The sequence below is a fragment of the Aptenodytes forsteri genome, unplaced genomic scaffold (assembly GCF_000699145.1).
Source record: "Aptenodytes forsteri isolate BGI_AS27 unplaced genomic scaffold, ASM69914v1 Scaffold348, whole genome shotgun sequence".
Classification (NCBI taxonomy): Eukaryota; Metazoa; Chordata; class Aves; order Sphenisciformes; family Spheniscidae; genus Aptenodytes; species Aptenodytes forsteri.
Genome location: NW_008794169.1, coordinates 157080 through 181021, shown reverse-complemented (window position 1 = coordinate 181021; position 23942 = coordinate 157080). Strand labels below are relative to the sequence as shown.

Genomic DNA, 23942 nt, shown 5'->3' with positions numbered 1-23942 from the left:
GTAGAAAGCATGATATAAGAGACAAACCATTTCAGACAAAAATACTGATATAAGAAGAGGACTGACCACTGCAACGTGTAAGACCAACCTGCAGAGAAGAGACCTAAATGCTGAACAACCTTGTACTGTCCTTATAAAACTTGAAAAGGAGAGGCAAAGTACAGGAAAGGGACAATCGCACAACTCTGTTCTCAAGTTATTAAAAACTCCAGAACTTTTTTTTTAAGTCAGGTTTCCATGGCAGCATTCTTTTACTATGCCTTCATTCTGCATGACACTGTCCTAGAAGGATGACCATGATCACGCAGAAACTAAGTGCAAATAACATGGATCATAAGACTTAAACACTTGACTTTCCAGTTTAAGAACAGTCTAGCATTTGTGGATATCTCCTCTTTAAGCTTTCTTTTTTTTTATTTTTAACTGGTAAACTTACAGCATCCTCCAAGCTCCATGGGAACCAAGGTCTATAATACATATGCTTCAGTTATATTTTCTAATGCAAAATCTGAAATTCCTTTTCTTTCAAATTATTATAAAATTCAGTCAACTTATCTTACTGTAATTTTGCTCTTGGAAGCAAAGGTAAAGCAGATACTTAATTGTAACTTAAGTAGTTGCTAAATTTAAGAAGGTAATAATTCTTGAGTAGAGTCAATGCAGTCTTATTAACTGATGAAGTTTCCTCAATGGAATCAGTGCCTGGCTAAATGATGCATTGCAAGAGGCTGAGAAGAAATTTTTTGATTCATCCTAGACAGATCACAGTATAACACGGTGCAAGGTTGCAGGTGTACATAAAGATACTTCTTACATCTTTTCCTTCCAAGAATGGCAATAAACCAAGCACTAAATGCCACAAAAATACCTGTATGTGGCAAGGTTTGATATAGAGGCCATGATCAGCATGTCCCATGGATATGTTATGCAAACCCACCTGTGTTTTCAGCTATGAGGAAAGTAATTTAAGGCATTCTATGTCTAGAAAGCATTAGGATGACATCTGAAAGTATGTATCATGAAATGCTAATACTTATACAGTTACTGTATATATTTGCAATGGTTGTAATTTGTTTTTCTGGCATATTTTGAGGCTGCTGCAGAATATTTATTTTGCCGTTCTTTCAAGGGAAAGAAACCATCTATCAAATCTACTCCAATGTGAGATGACTATACATCAACTATAACTGTAACACCACGTTAAATGGAGGGGTGTTCAATGACTTTAAAAAGAGAGAGAGAAGATTCAAAATTGCCAAGCATCCCATCCTTAAAAACAGAAAGAAGGAAAGAGGAATGCACAGAAAGCCATTATATCAAAATACCCAAACCTTTGCCTTGATATATGACAACATACAATACGCAGAGTGAAAATAGACGAACTGATAAGAAGCCAAGTTAAAGTAAACAATTCAAAATTATGTAATTTAGTGCTAAAGAGGTTTTAAGAAAGTTATACTAACTAAAGCAGATCTGTGACAGGAGCAGACAGGAGAAGATGTTGATCTTAAAAAACTGAAAGACTTGAATGAATGCTAAGGAAAAGAGACTCCTAACTCTGAGCTAGCACCAAGATGTTCATCACACAGAGCCAGAATTTGAAAAGCTTGGGATAAGCAAGACTTATCCATGGAAGAATTTGCTGCATAAGAGTCTGAAAGAGTCAGTAGATTTTTTTTTTTTGTTTTTATTTATTTTAATTCACACATGTGACCATGCTTTTGGTATAAAGCTTTGCAGTGCAAAACACAGAAACAAATAAAGCAATATCAGCCAACCAGAGCAAAAACAACTTAACCATTCATTGTGCGAATAATAAAACCACTAGCGTTAAGTCCCTGCATTTAATAATGAATTATAGGCATGTAAATAACATAGTAACTATTTTAGCTACACAGTAGGCTTGCAGGTCACACTGTATTACCCAGCCTGCCATTCCACCTTATGTGGCAAGAGCAACTATGCAGCAGGATTACAGAAATTCTCTGTAATAGCTGATGTACACATCCCATTGTGATAGTTTTAAAAAAATTAGTTTTGCAAGTATACCATGCATTAATACTGTATAACTACTACTCAAACAAATATGTGAATCCCTACAGCTTGACTGGGTTACATCTATTTTAGACAGATACGTGAAATCTACATAGTCAGGGCAACTAGTATACCATGCATTAATACTGTATAACTACTACTCAAACAAATTGAAGAATCCCTACAGCTTGACTGGGTTACATCTTTAGACAGATTGAAATCTCCATAGCAGGGGCACCTCTGAAAACCGTTCTCCACAAAAAAAAAATTCAGCTTTCACACAGAAAAGCTTGCTACTGTAGATTATTTTTTCAGGTTCAGTTTTAAGGAGGATAAAACACACACACAAAAAAAGAATTGTCAAACCGCTAGAAGGAAAAATAGTTGTACTGCCTTTTTCTTCTGATTTACCTTAGGTCTTTATAGAGTCCTTGTTTCTGACACATTTTTCCTTACAACGTGTAAAAAGCAGTAGTCCAGCTAACAATATCCAGAGTGGACTACAGCCAGTCTATGGCCTGGTTCCCCCTGTTTGGCTAGGCCAGGGAAACAAAAGAACACAACTCAACTTGCTGCAGGAACAATAAAACATAATGCAGCAAGGGCTGCTACTGGAGCAGAAGAGATGAGACTATGGTAGGGTTTTTGCCCTGCAACCTCTGTCTCTAACACATGTCCATGTAGCAACAGCCAGTCACCTCCCAGGTCTGGATCACTGCAGCCTGTACTCCTAAGAAAGCAGCTAGACAGCACTTCTGTAACAGATGGCATGAGAGAGGGAAAAGCAAATTCATCGTCCCAGGAGAAATGCTCCTCCTACTGCAAGAAAAGACTTCACTGCAGTGAATTGCTAAAAACACATGGGGAAAGCATGCCTTGTTTCCTTCTCATCACTTTTAAGGTTAGGTATGCAGTCCAATGTGGAGGGGCTCACCTCAGCTTTGCTCCTCCCCACATTGGGCAGCTACAGCAGAGAAGTCCTTGAGGAATTCACACTATGTCCCTAGCCTGCAAAACATCCTGAAACTGGCATTCAGCCCACAGTGCATAAAATGCTAGACCACTCGGGGGGAGGGTATGGAGGAGACAGTTTAAAGTCAGAGAAGTTGTTTGTGGCAGAAAAGAAATGAACCCAGATCTTTTGAAGCCTCAGACAGTACCCTAAACACTGGGCTACGCTCCCTTTATTATTTTGGAACTTGTGCTGTAAGCCAGAAAAGCAGAGTTTGTGGTTACCCTGTGAGTTCTATGACAGGATGGTTTGAATAGCTAGAAAAGAATCTGTTTGCTAACTCACAGAAGAATAAAGTCTCAAATAACTTTTTTCTTTTTTTAAAATGGTCCTCTCATTCCTGCAACCCTTTTGAATTTGAAATGAACATTTCAGCCTATCCCAATCTTGCTTCTAGATAATCTTGGCTTCTAGGCTAATGAAGACAGACCAAAACATGGTTCAGAACTGTGAGCAAGATGCTACATGAATACTGTTTAGTGAAAGCAAGCTAGTTTTTTGTTTCTAGAAGTAACTAGTACATAAATTTGCCAAATTAAGTCAGACCTTTTATTTTTCATATTCTTAGTTCAGCAATCCATCTGCCACAACAGATATTAGCAGGTATTGTGCCTTAGTACTAAAGTGTCTTCAAACCCATGCAAGATGTTAGTGAATAGCAGGTAAAAATTACACCCCTACTGTCAAGTCTGAATATAGGCCTGAAGATTTCTGACACTGTATTATGCTACCATCTACTGGTTCATGTTAAATTAAACCTCTGAACTTTCCCTTCAACCCATTCACCCTCAAAAAAAGAAAAAAGAATCATCACAGTTTCTACAGAGGCTTAAAATTATTTTTCCATAGCAAAATACTAACTTGAAATTTTCTAACGTAATTCCACAGTTCTACTCAGCTTTTGCCTTTTTTTTTAAGCAAGTGCAAGAGTAACTGTTAAAGTATGTTCAAAACATTTTTAAACAAGATAGACCAAACTCATCCACTCATTTACTTACATTCGGCTAGTTTCAATGTTTTCAGAGTGAGGTTCTCCTGGTGATCTGCAAATATAGACACAAAACCTTAAGCATCGTTTGTTATTTTAAGTCATTACAATATGAAGAGTTAGGAAAGGTGGAAAGTGATGATAATGTATTATTGACATGAAAAGCATGAACTTTTATGCACTTGCACATCTAATTTGTTTGACCAAACTCTAGAAGACAGTTTATAACATAAAACCTGATAATATCATTAAGCCAAATTTCTCTAAGGACGACAGCACTTTTCCCCCACAGCTTATGCAACAGCAGCCATTAGAGGAGAATTCTGCTGGCAGTATTTCTGTATTCAGGTTGCATAGTGCACCAGTTCTGGGCTAATCCTTCATAACCGTTTCTGTAACCAAAATGTATACTCAAAGTTTATCAGTCATCAACTGTTACAAACAGATTCTCTGTGCAGTTGGACTCTAAGAAGCAGCAGCTCAGAAGCAGGTCTCAACAGAATCTCAAAACAAATTTCATGTCTCTCTCTACTTGAATTTATGGACATAATGTCACAGGCAGCTTTCTGTTTCTTCCTTCCAGCCAACAGGTCAGCCAGTAATATTCAGAATTAGGTGTTATTGCCTGGCATTTTTGAACACACAAGTAGCACCTGTGTTCAGCTTGCCAACCCACTTGACTTAATTTACAGAGTAATTTAAGGGGTATAGTTCCATATTAACTTAAGTAGGCTAAGTTATAGCTGTTTAGCTCTTCCTTATTCCCATCTTCTTCCTTATGCCAGCACTGATTCAAGAAGTTAACATTTAATTTTTTTTTTTTAGACAGATTATTTTTTTCCTCCCTTCGGGACTTCCCCCTACCCAGTGAATTTGTAGCCAGATGAGAGTTTGTAGCTGGATGAGCCAGGAGACAAGGCAGTACAAATGCAGCAATTTTGACTTCAATCATCTTAAGCTGCCTTGAAATCATATCCTGAAGAACCTTATCCAACCTTCACTTGGGTATAGATTTTGGTACAGTTGACCAGAACTGCCACGCTGGATATATTGCGTGACGAGTGGAAATAGAGCACAGCCATTACAGTAAAACTCTGTAGCTCATATGAACAAAAATGTCTTTCATGACAGAGCTTTCTCAAAACAGAAGTGAGCTAAAATCTGCAAATAGAACTCACTTTGTAGGTTTCAACAGTTTGCTAGGGGACTTCAGTTAGCACAGCTAAGCAGGCTTTGCCATAGCTTTACTAGGAAAATCTTTGTTTATAGGAATGGAATTTCTGAATTTCTCTATTTACTATATGACTATCTATACTATTCTAAATGCTATTGGAAATCTCCACCTGTAGCCTGAAACATTTCCTTTTTTCCTATGTTTTATTGTGCTACCTTACTGGATGGTCCCTCCTATTAAAGCCTGGGCTGCTCTCTGAATTCTCTTTCTAAAATCTTAGTTCCTCTACTGACATACCAGATCTTAGCAACTTTCTGGATTTTACCAAACTGTACTATATTAACAGACCCAGTGCCCAGAAAGCACTTCTGGCAGACAATATTCCTAGGCTAGCTGGATACTATGCAGTGACAGATGATGCAGAACACAAGAAGTTATTTGTTTATATTCCACTAAGTTATAAAATTCAACTGACAATAGGGACGGAATTCTGAACTTACTATCCAACTAACTTCATACTCATTCTTAAAATGCAAACACCCTCTAACTGGAAAATAACATAAAAACTGGCCAATCTCAAAATTTGGTCTCTATTTATTCCCTCCAAATGATGTTTCCCTTACTCATTAAAGTTCAGGACTGATGAGATAGTTGCTGACAAAAATAACACTCATCAGCAAAACAAGTCAAAATTTCATCTCCCTTCAACTCCAGTGACCAAAACAAGTCACTAAATACTTAGCAGAGAGAAAAGAACCTCAATTATTTTTTTTTCTGATTATTCACCTAAGCATGTAAGTGCTAGAAGCCATACAACCTGAGGAGCAGTGGAAAGAGAGCAGTGGCTAGCTCCTCTATTCACATCCAGGACTTCAGAAACTGATAGCAAAGAGCTTGGAAGTTTGAGGCAGTTGCTATCCTTGTTTTAGTCATAGGAAATACAACACAATGAAGCTTTGGGTAAGAGTAGTGCTTTAAGTTGCTATGAAAATACAAGCAAAATAGTGGTGTTAAACAAAAACATCATGAGTATTAATTCACTTTGAGCCTTTAAAATACACAGCAGTATGAAAAATTACAGAAAAGGAGCAGATTGGCATCTAAACTTAGCATGTAAAAAAGGTAGCCTGGTGATCTGCAGTACAAACATGTAAACACAGCTATCAGTATATCCAAAATCTTTTCCTATCCTTATCATTTGTGAGAGTTTTATCTGAGCTTTGAACAGTGCAGTTCAGTACATGCTATTCTGCAAAAAACGTTTCTTCTATAAGACAAACAATGTAAGAGAAGACAAAGTTTCAGGAAAGTTCAGAAAAAATAAAACCTAGCTGAGTCAAAAAAGGTTTGGTCCTCTAAGGTAAGTGGTTCTACAGAAAACAGGATCAAATTCCTTCAGCTTATTGTTTTCTATAACATGAGCAGACCTACCATAATTATGATTTGCAGAACTATTAATGCACATATTAACCAGATTTTAAAAGGTTTCAAATGACAATGTAAGCACCAAATAAAAAGAGCTTTCAGTATTCATTAAAACAATGTGGAAGGTCAATCTAATTACAGGCATTGTAGTTTGTTGAGAAGCTATTTATTCTGCAATATCCAATTGTTTACAAACAAGATACCTTGTTATTCCTCTGAGCAGGCAACAGTACTGAAAAACAACTATATAGTATGGCAAGACGTCCTTTCATCATGCTTAAAAACTGAAACAAGAGTTCTGTTCAGAGAAAATCTCAGAGCAAATGCTCTTATAAATTTCAGCTTTGAATTAGATCATAGATACTGATCACAAGACACCAACTAATCTGAATACTGCAGTATGAGCTAGCAAATTCAAATGGTGGCTCACTTCCAATAACACAGGGAGCAACTTCTCCATTCTGCAAGCCACTCCTTTTACCTCCACTGTACCACCCTAGGAGAGAAAAGTAAAGGTATGCAAGCCTACAATTTTTAACATCATCAAGCCTCCTGGACAAATACTTTAAAAAAATTGAACAAATTGCTTAAACAGGTATGCTGAACAATTTATACAGAATTTCAGTATGACAGTAAAAACCACCAGAGACTTTTAAATGATAGTATTGCTCTTAAGAGGGATACCACGGAGCACCACAGTGCTCATATTTTAAAAAGCAGTCAGGGACAAGCTAAGTGAGCTTTGAAATCACTCTGAGCAAGAGGGTAAGTCAACTTTGCCAGGTGACTTATCTTAAACAAACAATATACATTAATACTATTAAAAAAAACTAACTTCAAGCCATACAAATGAAGTACTTTCAAAATAACCATTATACTAAAAATGATCCTGAGAAACAACACGCTTTATGCTTACCTTTTACAAGCTGTGGCCATTCGGTGACATCAGGGTGATCACAATTTTGAGTCACTGATTAAAAATGAGTTGTCACACCAGTCCTGTATCACGCTGGGCTAAGCATAAGCTTGACAACTCTAAATAAGTAAAAATAATTTAGTTAAAAGTCCTTACAAATTATTTTCAGCCAGTCCACTAAATAAAAAACATAAACCAGAAGAAAAATATTGATGCTAAGCATTGTTTTATCTGTGAGATTTAAGACCTACTGCACAAAAATTAGTTCATTTTTGAATGGCATTCTAAGACTTCTAGAGTAACTCACTACAGTACACTCAACTGGTAAACTTGAAAATTTATCAACTTATTTTTAGCCTCTCTAAAAAAACCAAACCAAAGCCCATCTCTTGGACCAGTGGAAAGCACCCAATGTCAAGACAACAAGCATTCAAAGATCTGGAAGCATGTGCATAAATATGAACTGTAATTTCTAAGTACAATAAAATTCCATTAGTTGTTTTCCCTGCTACAACTCAATTAATACTGGTTCCTAAAGAGGCTCTGTGTTCCCAGGGGAGCAATATATAACTTGTGCTTTGCTGTGTGCCTCTCCCCAAAATGAAGTAAGCTAAAGCTATGTAAAAGTTTCAGAGGAGCAACCTTGGCTATCTGTGGCCAATCTTTTAGGTTCTTTGCTCCATTTATGCCACATGTACTCTCTCCTCTCCCTTAAATTTTCAAAAGTGTATTTTACCTGTCAATTGTTTCCCGTGATCTGGCTCCACCGGTATAAATTGAAGGGTTGGTCCTTTACTTTGTCACGCAGGTGGCAGCCAATGATCACTCAGCAATACTCGTGCCCAGAGCGCCCTGGGACCACCCCAGCTGATTACTTCCATGGCTGAAAAGGAACCAGTTAGTCTCTTACCTACTGCTATTATCTACTCTAAACTAAAGTTAACTGATAAAATATTTCCAAACATAACTCTCAACGCTCAATTCACCCCATTCTCTCTCCCACCCAAGCTTCTAGGTGCACTGGACAAAGATTGTAAAGAAAAAAGGCCTCTGATGGAGGGTCACATCACAAACAGCATTATTCACTTTCTGTTAATATAAAGTTTTGATTAAAATTGAAATGTTATTACTGTATTTAGTAAATAGTTATCTTACTTTCTCTAAACAGCTGGTAGCTATAAAGACAGACCTCTGTACAGTATCCGAGAAGTTTATTCCTGTGGCTCTAACCCAGATGAAACCCCACATTTGTAGGTTGCCATGCAGCAGAAGCCTCATACAGAAGCAAGGTGCACAAAGGCTAGCAAGCTATTGAGGGCACACCCGCAGCTCTCTGCAACACCTGCAGTCATAACAATCTGGTGCAAATACTAAGAGAGCACATCAGACAGCTTCAAATGTTTCAGTAAAGAAAGCTTTTGTGCTTCAGTCCAACCTATTACAAGAGTCTTTCAGTAAGGTCTTAGGTTCGATGAGCAATCAAGCATTCTCAATGCTAATTTGTATCTGTTGACTTGTCAGAGATATGAAATCACTGATCAGTAAGCAAGGCCCATGATTTTCTAAAGTTTGTCAGAAAAGCTGCTGATTTTTGCCGTTCTACTACAATTTGCCATTCTGCTACAAACTCTGCAACGGAACAAAATTTGTGTTAGTTTCAGAAAGATGCTTATTAGGTTTATCGCGTACATTCCTTGAGGTAGGAAAAGTGCCATTTAATTATTTTAGCATCAGTAATATTTGAGTCTTCTCATCTAAACACAAGTGCAGTTGACATAAGGAAAGCGAAAAAGCAGGCTACTGAAAACCTCCGAAACAAAACAGAGGTTTTCTAGTACCTATGTTTTACAGGTCTAAATTCTGAAAGTTTAACTGAGTCAATGCCAGGAACACAGCACAATGAATAAAAGTCAGTTGGAAAGGTTCCTCATCTATCAACATTAAATGACAAACAGGGTGAAGATTTTCAAATTAATGTTTGCTGTCCATCAGCTGTGCAGAAAAGCAAACAGCAAAACCCATGATGCTGATGCAAAACTAAGAAAAAGTTAAGCAGCCTTAAAACACTGCTTATGGCATTTTGATTGTTTAAGACCTGACAATGTCCACTTTCAGGCAAGCCTTAGCTTTAAAGAAACAGATGCCTATTCTAAGGCAGTGTTTTCTTCTAAAGTTAATTCTAAATTCTTGCTGCTTCCTGAACTGATGTGAAATGGCTCTGCAAAAATGCATTTAGAAATTAAACCCCCTTGTAGCTCTTTGCCCAAGTAACTTTTAGTATGCTGGTCAAAGAGGACAGTGGTGTAATCTCTAATGCCTCGTTGGTTGGGAAACCTGCATTCTGTCTGACTGCTGGAAGTACCAGCTCATGTTCTGGAGTGTGCCGAATCAATCACTCCCTACCTAGACTTGTGTCCTATATCACCCAGACCATGGGCAAAAGCTAATTACAGTAGTCTTCCATTCAAATGGAAGCATGTTAGAACAACAGGCTGACAGCAGCCCTAGTAAAACAGGTTTTTCCTCAGGCTGTTTCATATGGGAGGAGAGAGGTCATGAACACGATTGTCAACAGTGAAGGAACACATGAAGTGTTGGTGCTGGATTAAAAAAACATCAGATTTTGGAATGTTAAAGAATACGCACTGAGGTGGCAGCTCCACTATCATGGCCAAGACAAGTTTGTGCCCAGGCCTGACACAGATCCAACTCTGTTAGTCAGATTTACCACACCACCGAACATAGTATCTGCAGCAGCTCTGTGAAGAGAGGCAGTATCCAAACTGGCATGAATCTCATCGAGTTGAGGTTAACTCATCTAAGTTTTGTAGTGAAATTTGTATCTACAAATTGAATTTATTGTGGATCAGAGCTTTGAATCAGGTAGTTGCAGCATTTCTAATCTGGTACAACATACCTTAAAACAAGATTTACTGTACTGGGGTCTAAAAATCTTGTGCTCCTTTTTAACAATCCAGATGCAAGAAATCTTAATGAATCATTTTCCCTTCTACCTCCTTCTTGTCCTATCTTCCCCACCTATCCTTGCTGCCACTCCTGTGGGACAGAGTATGATTGGCAAGGATTCCCTAGCACAGATGAAAGAATTCATTTTTCTAAAACCTTACTCATTCATGCATCAGCAGAGTACTGTCTGCTGGCAAAGAGTCCAGCATGTTGAAACATGGGGTGGGTGGTGAAGGAGACTACCATCAAAGATCCCTTATTCTGAGTCTAGTTTGAACAAAGGACATTTTGACTGCTGGATCCAAAAAAGGCAGAAAAAAAAATACGGTAAGACAGTCAAAGGACACTACTTGATCAGGAAAGGGAAACCACACTGATGAATAGACTAGCATCTTGGAAAAGAGGATTATGAAGAATAGGAAACTGACCTAAACCAGCTGCTTTTCTGTCATGGGAATTCCTTTACAAAATATCTCTGGATGTAACTTACCTTCTAGAAGGTAGGACCCTGCAACAGCAGCCCCAAAACAAGTATTTATTCTTAGAGCAGAGTTACTCAAACAGGCTTCTCCGTTCTTCACTGTCATGATTAGCGTGGCTTACAGTTTAGGCTTTCACAGACACACAGAGCAGCTGAAGGTATCAAACACAGTTTGTGCCTGTGGAGTATGTCTGAGAAACCCAAGACGGCCACTAGAGGCTCTTTGGGACTGGGCAGGCTCCAGTACAGACACATCTACATTTGCCTAGTGACTATTTACAAGAGGTAGATTCAACCAGGGCTGCAGCAACCCCTGTTATAATTAGCAAGACAATAACAAGATCCATGCCTTCAAACCATGTATCTAAAGAACCCTGTATAGCATGGAGTAGCACTCATTGAGAGCGAACAGGATAAACTATGTTTATGCAGTATTTTGAGACTACACCCATTTCTCCAAGGTAACAAAAGTGCAGATTTTCTGAAAATAATGTTCCCCTATCAACTGAAAAAGAGGGAGGAAATAAATAATAAATCAGTGAAAGAACAAGAAGTCAGAAACCAAGTTCAGCTGCATAAAAAGGGTCTGAAAACCAACTTTGTTGGTTTGTTGGATGAGATCTTCTCTTTGCACATTTCATTTAATCTTGAAAGTCTGGAATCACAAACATGAGCCAAGAAGTGGCCCCCAGTTTCAAAACACAGAACCTAAAGCCACACCATGGAGAACATAAGTACCTATTTGCCAGCAATCAAAAATAAAGCCAAAAAACTTCCAGCTACAAACCATTTAATGGAAAGTTGTCACTTACATAGATTTCCTATACCTATTACTTTCCTTATGTTACCTGGTGTAGAGATGTTCAGTTTCTGTGACAGCACAGCTAGCTGGCAGCTGACACCCAGTATCTGAGGTCTAGGAAGATCCCCGAGTGAAGGAACACTTTTCTTATTTAAACTATGACTTCTTACTGACTTTACTGAGTGATGGGTGCCCAGGGAGGTGGCATTTTTAAGAATTTAAGTTTCCTTTACAAAAGAATTTAAGTTTCCACCCAAGCAATCTTTGATCCAAATTTTTTTTTTTAAGATTCTCTTTTTGACAGATGATCTAATGAAAATGGGGGTGATTCACCTGTACAAAAGAAGTACCATGACCTTCCTTACCTTCTAGTGACAGAACTTGAGTTGCTTAATTAAAAATAACCATCTCTCAAGATACAACTAAAGACAGCTTTTGTATGTTTTCTGAAGAATCCCTCTGAACCCCCCAAGAATGAATGCTCTTCTCAAATTTGATACATTTCCAGAATAACTGAGTACCATGATGAAACGGACAGTCATCATCTATACAGTAAAAGGTGCCCTCGGAACTACCCTAGCTAGCTTACTACTTCAAAAAAGGAAGTGTCAACTAATAGGCAAACTGGCCTTTTATAACTTGAGATTGATTCACCAAATGGCCTGGAGGAAGTTGTAGAATATTCACCAAATCCCTGAGTTCAATCTTAACTGTCACTTGCAGGAAAAAAAAAAAGTAATAGGTATGCTTGAGACTTTTAATTTCCTGATAAGGTTGGAAACATCAATTGCTTTTGTTGCCTGCATGCTGCTTCCAACACAGAAAACATGAAAAGATGTAAGATTCCAGAAGTTTTCTTCATGCAATTAATAGCAGGTCAAATCATCAATGGTCCTAAAGTAAAATAAAACAGCCACTAATAAAACCTCATTACATAAATGCTAATGGTGCTGCAAAAAAACAGTAACAAGGCATCTATACGAATTTTCTTCCACTGCCTGGCAAACGAAACCATCCAACTAATAACAACAAATACAAAATCACATAGTTAGAAGACCAAAAGAATTGGGTTCTATCCTGGAAAATGCCAACCTAAAGTGACTAAGGCAGCCACAACTGATGAGCGAACACACACATGCTCCCAGTATTACAGCTAGGACAACAGGTATGACTCATGAAGGGTTCCTGGAAAGGTGTCTGTTCATCTGCACGAAGTACTTCAGACATGTACAAAACTTGAGCCCAGTTCTCCAATTATTCAATATTCTTCAAAAGTGTTCCAGAAGTAGCAGAAAAGAGCCACAAAGACAGCATGAAGATAGGAGAAAGTGCCTTGTGATTAGATAATGGAAAGAGTTCAAAGTTAACCAAGCTAATCAATATGGATACTGGAAGAAACTAAGTCCTCTCATAGCACAGAAAGAATACATGAAAGAGATCCTCCAATTAAAAGAAAGCATATAAAACCCCCACATGACTAGAAACTGAAGGCTGACAAACTCAAATTAGAGTAGGAACACAAGCATGCAGGATAGCAAGGACAATTAACACTTGAATAAATTATTTGGGGTGGGGATCTGAATCTTCAAATTAAAGCTGGTGCCATTCTGGAATTTACATTTCAGTAAAAACACAACTTACTGAGTTTAATAAAGGTAGAATTTAGTGCATCTCAATATACAGAGATCAACTATACAGATATTATAGCTTTTATATAAATCTATACTTTGCTTTGATGTCAATACTCCACAAATCACATAGTAACAGAAAAAGGTCTGGTGTTTGCTCCCATTCGCTCCCCCCACCCCAAAGCTAAAGGCCTGTGTGTTATTCTCATCTTCTACAACTGCCCGCGCAACTCTGGATACTAGATTTTCCCTTCAACATTTGTTTTTGGTTTGATATTTCAGTAACATCATAGATGTACCTTATTCACCTTTGTAAAAGAGGGAAACACCTGAAATTATCTTTAGCTTCTTCATTTTTCACTTTGACCATAGCTGATTTTTCTTCTACTACACACACTCATTTTTTGCAGCAGAACCATTTGTTTCTCTCAGTTATGCCTGCTACCTCAGGCTCCCTCCAAAATGATATACAGTTATGAATGGAAAGCCCCTCCTACATCAGGAGGTGAAATCCAATCATCTACTTAAATTTCTTTTAGTAGCTCTCCTTTTACTGGCTAGGTATCACATTAAGTTATTTTCCAAATGGGTAAGTTTTACAAGCTTCACTTTAGCTTTAATATTTAAACTTTTATTCCATCTGTCCTTTTGCTTATGCTTTGTTATTTTGCTGTCTTTTGCCATCCATATTCCATGCAGCCTTCCATGTAAAGTACCTTTCTGTTCACCAAGTTCTCCAGTGTCACCAGCATATTTGTTTATATATAGTTCGTATTAAGCCCAAGCAATCATGCAATTCTGTAGCATATTATTCAGCTTTTCTGATGTTCCATTAGTATTAATTACTCAAGTTGCGGAGGATCAGAGGGGAATTCTTGTTCATCAATTTATGAAGCACATACCATCACAAAGACTCTACGCATACATACAGTGGCAAGCAGTTAAACATTCAGAAAAAAGCAGCCAGCAGAAATAATGGCAATAAAGAAATAACAGCTTAGGTTTGAAGAAGAGCCATCATACACACAACTGGTATTGAAACTGGAGAGCAAGAAGCAGGTGGGTGGTCCCAGTGGTGCTGTGGGTGCAAAAATGAATATATACTACCTGCCAGATGCCTGCTAGAGTAAAGGACCAATCTATACAATTCTCTCAGGAACATCTGGATTGTGATAATGTAACATTATGGCTTTATAAGAGATTTACAGTTTTTAATTAGCACACACTATATTTAAAATTTCAGCTTAGAATGAATCATTTTAGCTCCTGTCTATAGCTTCCTACGAAACAGAACTTAAGAAAAAAAAAGACACCCAACAACCCTTCTGCAAGGTTGAGATTTCAAAACTTTAAAGATGTTCTTATGTTAAGTATCTTCAAAAGAAAAATCTAGACAAACACACAGGGTATAAAACTTGTATCAGCAGTTACCAAGTTCTTCCCCACATTTTAAGTGGTTAAAAAAGAAAGTACACACACAGCTTAGATGTAGTTGTTGAAGTAACTACTTACAATTTTATATATGCATTAACAGACCTATTTAATATGGTAGAAAAATGTACTTAAACAATAATTGTTATTCTGAATGCAGCAATGCAGAAAGTTTCAAAAATTCCCTATGTACCAAGTTGCAGAACTACGGGACTTGAGACACTACAGAGTGGTGCAGTTATTCCATACTACCAGGTATCTCCACTGGACTACACCAGAATAAAGTTAGAAAATGGAAATTAAAATAACTACAAGTTAAGGTTCCAACCCTGCTGTAATGCATGTACATATTTTCAAGCTGGCTGGACATTTAAGACCCTAGACAAAAAGAGACACTATGTGCCATGGGCTCATGTTAGCACTGCTACCGAAGATACATTTCTGTATTTCCTAACATTCCAATTTACAAATTTGACTTACACTGAGGTTTTCTTAAGTTTTCTAGTAGTTCTGAACTTACTTTGCAAGTCATACCTAAAAACTGTACAAGCCTCACTATAAATATGCTCAGCAGCAAGGAAAAAAATCTTTCAGAAACAGCACTGACTCTTATCCAATCCATGGAGAAATAGATGGATGGTAGCAGTGTGATGCTGAGCTTGTAAAACAAATCAAAAGGGGATTCACCAATGTTGTATCATCAGTATTTATTTTCTCCAAGAAAAACCAAGTAATTCAGTTTTCTAGAGAACTATGCCTAAGTAATAGACATCACAGTCAAAAAAATATGGGAAAAGAGAGAGTGCGTGTGTGTTTCTTCCTGAATTTATTTTCAACTTTTTTTTAAAACCAGGGAACAAAAGTATAAATATTTATTATGATTATTAGCATACACACAATATAAGTGAAAATATAAACATACCATATCTTTCCAGAGCTGCAGAAACTTGTTCTTTCAAATTCTAAAGTGGACTTCTACAGTTCTTGTACCTATAATGCAAAACATTACATTTCAGTTTTTGCACTATGCTCCATAGCAATCTGAAACTCAATGCAACTTCAGAACGATACATTCAAGAATGGCCATTCAGTTAATCAGAAGTTTGCAACTAAAGGAAATATATATATAGAATCGTAGAATAGAATCACAGAATATCGCAAGTTGGAAGGGACCCATAAGGATCGAGTCCAACTCCCTGCTCCTCAGAGGACTACCTAAATCGTATGACTTCCCAAATCATACTTCCCATAAAAAACACAACAGAAAATACTTAGTATGTTAGGGAAACTACAAAAGCAGAAAGTCCATAGAAACAACGTTCCTTATTCTTTCCTCTCTAGTGATGCAATAGAGTTTTACAATTCCATTCATCCAGTTCATTACAAGTATCCATTTCCTTCTTCTGGAAGATTCTGGCAAGGTTTCTCCTTCCCACCCCCCTTTTTTTTTTTTAAGAATTGGTATTTACAATAAGAAAAAAAAACCAACACTCAAAAGAAGTCACAGATAGAACATCTTTGTCCTAGCTGCACAAAACTGCTGGAGTTTGATAAGCTTTTCTAGAAATTGTCCATTTTCAGGGAAGCTATAATTAACAAGGGATGCATGACTAAAATATACTCCAAACATTTTCAACAAACACCTAAAAGCACAACCAATTTCAGGGGAAAAAGTGACGGAAACAGGCGTATAGGCATATAACTAAAGAAATCTAATAATTACTTTCCAAAAAGTTACTCATTTGGCACAGAGTATCACATTTTTAGTACTGTGAAGATTTAATACTTAATTTCTTGGTTCTAAAACTCTATTAAGAACAAACAAATCCAATGCAGCTGATTTAGGCTCATCTCCAATATAGATCAGAATTCCCACAAAGGAAACCCTGATCTGGTTACCTTAAGAGTACATTCAGGTTTGTCTTAAAAGATGTCAAACCAGAGAGAACCCATCCAGTACCAAAGGCCCAATTCTTTATCAGGGATGTGAAATGGGGTGATCCTGGACTGACACAGTCATGCCAGTAAAGCTCTACAGCACTAACAGTTTGTACACAATTTTTTGTATTTAAAGAAAAAAGTTAAATAGGGCACCCTACCTGTTTCATGAAACAAGATTGTTATCTCAACAATTATAATTATGTGGATTTATGTACACTTAGGATTAATGAGTTAACGTTGTGCAACTGTGTCAATAAAGCTTTACTACCATTCAGAAGAAAAAAAAGAATTTATCTGAACAATATGAGATTTTCCTGTTCAGAGGTGGCACTTCCACTCCATACCAACAGCAGAAATCCAGAATATCCATCTTATATTCTATTAAAGAATAATTCTTCATTCACTGTGACGCCATTAGGCAAACTCAGTTAAAAGTATTCTGACAAATGTGACCAGTATTTTCACACTTTGTATCACAGGACTTCTGGCTTAAACGCCAATGTATATTTGTTCACGTACACACACAGACCAATGTCATCTACATAAAATTCACTCACTCTCCTCTAAGGTACAAAAGCACCAACTTTCAGTGTGCACAGAGTACGAGCAGAGCACAAAGTACAGCATGAAAAAGTATCACAAATACATCTATCAGGGATCTTATGATTATTGCCCAGCAATAGGAGAAAAGAAAACAAAGGTTCCCAACATAACTGAAGCTATGTCATTTAAGACAGTACAATTTACAGAAGAAAGAGGACCACAGTGGAGGAGATGGAGACAGGGGATTTGCTTAATAACAAGTAGCTAGCAGCAGAGTAACTAATTCCAACAGCACAAAACCGAAGCTCCTGGACTTCCAATTCTCTTTCCTCAATCTCCCCCCACCAGCTACCACCAAGGCAGAGCAGAAGTTCAGCAGTCTACTAAAAAAAATTTGCTCAAAGGCTACATGAACAATAACAAAATTAAATATGGAATCTGTAATGCTTGTCTAAAAGGAATGAAAATAATTTCATGAAGTCAGATGTGCTTCAACATTCACCTTTAGTATACTTATTAATTAGCATTAAGCCACATCTGCCTAAAAAAAACGCAAATGGCAAATGTGACTAAAAGCATGGCTACCACTATTGCTTCCACTCAACAAAGAAATCTTGATCTGTTCCATGACCAGAGCCAAAAGAGCTGCTTTTTTACAACTATGTCATACATTTTCAATAAGAAAAACAGACTTCAAGGCACACTGAATGATATTAACAAAGATGGTAAACTACTGAATTAACCAAACTGTAGCATACAAAACTGCAGAACATTTAAGAAATGAATTATAAATTACAAAAAATACTTTGCAACTCTCATGTCTGGCTTGGTGAAAGACATCATGAAGTCACCTTTATCAGGTGCTTAAACAACATTTTCCACCTTTTTTTTTTCTTTTTTTTTTTTGTTCAATAACTGTCACAAGACAGGAGTAGAAGAAAAAATTCTGAGCGCACTACCCTAAAGAAAATGGTAGGTATTTTACCTAATATTATAGATTCTCTCACACAATTTCAAATATATAAGTTCAAATAAGAATAATTTTCTTCCATGACTGACATTCTTAATATAATAACATTAGCCAAATAAAAACCAAGTATTTACAAACATCCTTCTTTCAATAAGATACTCAGGTCATAGGAACCATGCAAATGGAGTATTTATCACCACCTTACAATGTAAAGGGCTCAACCTTTGCAACCAAGAAACACCAATATTTCACAGAAGTGATCACTCTCTTAAGAGCTCCCGTGTCCTTGAACTCTCATGGGACTTGCAGGTTATGTGGACTGCAAGTATGTATTTCTATCATCCACAATAGGCAAGTTTTGCTATAACAGCTGAAATACATCTAGGTGCTGCTACTGCAGCCAATGTATGCTAGTATACCCTGGACTTTCTAAAAATAAAATAGGGTATATACACATATTACACCACAATGTTCATCACCAAGACTTTGGACATGAGATTTCACTGTGAAATAAAAAGTAATAATTATCTGAATATGGCTATACAAACAAGAAAGATGAAAACATCATATTGGAAATAGAAATTCTGAAGTAGTGATAGACCTCTTCGGTATTATCTAGCTTTGTAAAAGTTTTGATACCTTTTAAGACAACGAAAAATACGGTACCGTAAAATGAAAATATTTTAAGCATTAAAGTAATCGGCTCAAACACATGACTAACCATAATGCAAAAGAAAAACTCATCTACAACTATGGCAGCATTTCCTGAAGTATTTTGACCCGCAGCCCATTTTAGAAGTTCAGCTCCTTTAAGAGCCACTCCACCACCCTCTAACACCCCAAGCCTGCTGAACTGCAGCTGCTCCAACCTGGGTCCCACAGAGCATACCAGAGCAGGAGTACACAAGTAGTGCCAGAGCCTGGCTGCCTGGACAAGTCTGGCATCTCTCAGCACTGCGCAAGCTTGGCAACATGTTACCGACAGCTCTTGTGCCTCCTCTGCACACAGCTCCTAAAGGTAAGGGAGAGGGGGTGTTTGTCATTCTAATCTCCTCATTTCACCAATTTCTTTGGTGTAATGATTATCAAGGAAGTATCAACAAGTCCAAAAAGGGGTCCACCAAAGGGAGTAAGATATGGTCTCCTCTAGGAAGGAAAGATGAAGAACTAGGCTTCACCCCTAGAACTCTAGCTTGGTCAAGACAGCAGAAGTCCTGCTGCAGTCCTCACAGGACACCAGAATGAAAAGCAAACCATGCTGACTAATCGCTGCCAGACAATTATGCAACAACCACCAAACCCAAATATGGGTTCCACGATTTTCTGCTTTGATCCCACCAGTTGATGCAAGGCCCGCCAAGACCAAATTTCCATTGGGTTTCAAACTGAGATACTGTACCTTACAATTTGAGACACTTAAATTTTGTGTTACTCAGTTACTTAGGCCACAGCTTTGAAATTATGTCATACAAGGATTGAACGTGAAAAAAAGTAGCACCCTCCATATCAAGCAGCCAACCGGTACATCAGTTCAAGTTTGTGCTAAAACATCACCACTGTAATTCACCTCTAGGTACAGTCCCACTGTTGACATACTACACAAGATAAGCATGATTCTCAAAAGTAAAGTATGTGAACACAGAGCATGTTTTTAAAGCTATTCGGATGGATGTAAAGAGTAACGCTTTTTGATGAAAAGTCTTGAACAGCTGCATACTGTGAATATCCTTTTCAATCCACCAGATTACAAAAAAAAACCCCAAAACCAAGAGTCCAAACCTCAACTTTGCTAACTAGAAGTTTCTCTTAAAACACATATATCTCTGTTCTAAGGAAATGCAAGTTGCTTCAAAAGAAGCAGGTCACCCCTCTTACCTAAGACAGTGAAGTGAGGGTCCAGAGGGAAGCCACCCATTTAGTTCCACTCAGCTGAACAACTGCAGCTTCTCCTAATTCTTCACCACCCTGTAAAACATGGGTAAAGAACCATGCAGGATGGTAACGGAAAGAGTATCGGTAAAGACTGACTTCCGCCCCCTTCCTCCATTCAGCAGTTTGCATAATACAGGGAAGCAGGCTCAACCTATTAAAAGTAAGAAGTAGTTAATGCTTCCTTTAAGAGATTAATTCATAAGAGTATTTGTGAGACAGAACACTATGCTAATATTTAATTTATAATGTAATTTTGCAACCAGTAAGTTATTTTGTCATCAGTAAGTTCTGTCACTCCTAGCCACAAGAAGGTGGAACTATTCAAAAATAGCCATTTAAAGTGCTATTTGTTCACATGTTACATTGCCAAACATGAATCCTGGATCTCAACATTATTTGATTTTATCTCTTTTATATTTCTCCTATGAGGTTATTTTCTTGAAGAAATGTCTCACCAGCTGGTATAGCTACCGAAGCATTGCTTTGTTACAAAATATTACCTTTACACTGTATTTGCTGACTTTCTGCTAACCAACCAGATACATTACACACATCACTATTCATATGAACTAGCTTTTTCCCCAAAACTTTCATTCATGGGCAATACAGCCTTACGAGGCTGTCAGGCACTGCCTGTAAATACAGGAAGTTAATGCAGTAAATGTTAAGGTCAAAGTATTTAAGGTGACAAAAGTCACTTCAAACATGCGATTTGCTCATTGCTGCAAATTGTTACAGACCCTGATAGCAAACGTATTACCCCTCTCCTTCCATGTACAAATCAGAATTTGATTAATGACAGAAAATCTTTCAACAATGCTTCTCTATAAAACTCATAGCTACCTTAAATATACTGGATAGTTCAGAAAAAGTGTAAAACACACCTCCTTTGTTTAAAAATCAATATCAATTCATTAACTAAAGTGAAGCAAAGACCTGGCCCACAGTACCAGAAACGAAGATTGACACTTAAAATGAGATATATGCCTACATACTTTAGGAATTCTCTCCTCGTCCCTCAATTGCATGTTCTATTTTTAAGAATCAGTGGCTTTTACCTTCCAGTGTATGAATACACTGGTGTGGGGAGGGAGAAAGACATTTCCTGCGTTTAAAAAAAGATGAATTCTCTCTGGACATTCACTAAGTAAACTGAAACCAAAAGTAGCAGAGGCAAAAAAACAATAAAAAAATAAATCTTTCCTGCATAGCAAAAACTAAGATGATGCAAATTTACAAAATGTAAACACTAAATTCATTTCATGATAAGTGTCATATCATGTACTACACTAATTATTGTTTATACAAAGTGTTATATGCTTAAACATGTTCACAGTTAAACATATTTATAACTATTAAAATTTGACTCAAGGATATTTCCTCCCCCAATTATGTATTTGGTTAAGTAGAACCCATGAATTCATAGAGAACTAGTGAAGAGCATGTCAACAAAGTACATATTCATAATGAAATAAGCATGATTCTACAGTGGGGTACATATGTCATTTCATATTTCCAAAGCAGGTTTTCTCCTACAAAAAGCAAAGTTAAATGAAAATAAAGAGAACCTGTTTTATTTTCTTAAGTTGATTAAACCAGACAAACTCAAGGTGCTCTTACAGGGACTAACAAGCTGAGAACATCCATAGATGTAGTTAACAAATACACACAGTTTTAACTTCCATTCACAAAAGAATCATCATTTGCATATGTCTTTTAGTCTTTTTTTTAATTACTGCTGCTGCTTAAAGTTTTGTTTGCTATTAAAAACGGGATCAAACCGCCACAATATCAGAATTCTGAACAGGACCTGGACTGAGATATCTAGGCTTTGAAACTCACTGCTGAGAAAAAGTTTAACACCTCTGCTTTTTCAAGCCTGTCTTTCCTTCAGTAACTTTTTTTTTTTTTAACAGTCACACAATCATACCCCTAAAACCCCCAAACAAATCAAACCATTTATTTTGCCATCTAGCTTGGTGCTTTTATTTCTAAATTCTTGGGAGATACTCAGGATACTCCAGTGAGGAGAAATAGCAAACAACTCTGGTAAACAGAAAAAGAACTTAAGTCCAGTATGAAAGATGCTACATTAAATAGCAAAAATTTAGAGTTGACTGGAAGGTATTCATAAAAGAGAGATGAAGTATCTGTAATATTGCACGGAAATAATTTCAATTAAAAGTATTTTTTGGCCCTGTAAACCAAAGTAGTGGTCTAGCTTTTCTTCCAAGGTTTGTCTGTATTGAATTGAGAGAACATTACTGTTATGAAGACAAGTCATAAGCACTGCAAACTGCATCTGTTTTAAAAGACAAACGTATGTGAGGAAAACTACCGAATATCCACAGCAATTTGGTAACACACATATTTTCAGTTCAACACACTCAATAAACTCTGAGTTTCATAATATTTTCAAATTAAGAAAAAAGTTCCTTTAACTGTTTCGAAGATGAAAGGGCACAGGGTGTTTAGTGCCACCACCCAAACCAAGTAGTTTGTGAAAACTGTAAAGCCCATTTTCCAGCAGTTTTCATTCTTATCAAGAGGTACCTCTCACCATCTCCATTATTCTCCCAGCCAGTCATAGATGTCTAACAATGCAGTTAAACTTAGAGTGTAGCTTCTCCCTTAGCAGGGAATCTCTCTCTAACTGGATGCTATCTGCATGAATTAGGAACTTAATCTTATCTTTTAGACCTCTCCCTTTCAAACCAGTCAAAAAAAAAAAGAAAAGATAAACTGACAATACAATCACGTAGGTCTTACTTCCTTAGGAAATCAAAGCTAAAATCAGGTACAATTTCCACTGAGGAACTTTTTGGTAGACTTGCAAGAGGCATAATAAAACTAATCTGACAAGCTGATTCTCACAGAGCCTCAGGTTTGCAGACTCCTACTGAGGTAGGGAAGTTTCCATACAGACACAGAGGGACCACCCCTGAAGTGATGTGCAAGACGCAGGCTTTGTCTCAGAATTAGAACATTGCTTACGCAGAAGGAAACATAAACAAGTATTTCCATTAACCGGAGGAAAAAAAGCATAACTACAAGTCTATAGATTGCAGGTTCTTGCCACTTAAAGGAGAGTTGTGGAACATGTTTTGTTCCCCAAGCAGTAGTAACTTCTGAATGACCATGTCACATCATCTTAGACATGTGATTTACAAATCGACTGTGAACGATAACAACCCATAGAGTTCCTCTAAAAGAAATACTGCAGGTACACTTGAAAACTGAAACCCAGCAAGTTCTGCAGCCAGGAGTGACAGATCACGTTTATCAGCAAAGCAGCCTGTTCACAGGTTAGCAGATCCAACTCTTCAGGCTGGATAGAAGGTAACACGAGCAAGTGAACATACCTACTTTGTTAAGCAGGCCTCGCGCACTAGTTATGCACCCTGGCAGTACTTCACATACCCGAACCTCCCCAACCGCCACAGCTGGCCATGCCGAAGGCACCGGAGCACTCCATGCCCACAGCAGCCCCGCGGAGCAGGCACGGCCGCTGCGCCGCTCGGCCGAGCCGGGAAACTGAGGCAGGGGCAGGCTGGGTTCACCCAAGGTCGCCCAGCAAGCCCGGTCTCCCCGGGAGGCGGGCTGAAGCCCGGAGCCACCCGCCCGCCCGGCCTTCCCGCTTCTGGGGAGGGACGGGGCGGCCCCGCGCCCATGTGCCTCACGGGGAGGAGGGAAGGGAC

General features: G+C 37.7%; 1 protein-coding gene across 5 annotated transcripts in view; it reads right to left on the bottom strand.

The window, feature by feature from the left end:
* UBE3A (ubiquitin protein ligase E3A) overlaps positions 1-20274 on the bottom strand; it is a 51111-nt gene extending 30837 nt beyond the window's left edge. For 2 of the 5 annotated variants that reach the window (XM_009281694.1, XM_009281718.2), the window contains exons 1-5: positions 20188-20274; positions 15781-15848; positions 8286-8432; positions 7550-7668; positions 4045-4089 (exon numbers count right to left, since the gene is read on the bottom strand). In XM_009281694.1, the coding sequence (XP_009279969.1) occupies positions 4045-4089; positions 7550-7569 (65 nt within the window). In that variant the 5' untranslated portion in view covers positions 7570-7668; positions 8286-8432; positions 15781-15848; positions 20188-20274. Of the gene's footprint in view, positions 1-4044; positions 4090-6836; positions 6906-7549; positions 7669-8285; positions 8433-15780; positions 15849-20187 lie in introns of those variants that run through there. The other 3 variants (XM_009281702.2, XM_009281710.2, XM_009281726.2) reach the window with 3 other exon arrangements.
* Positions 20275-23942: the final 3668 nt, after the last annotated feature.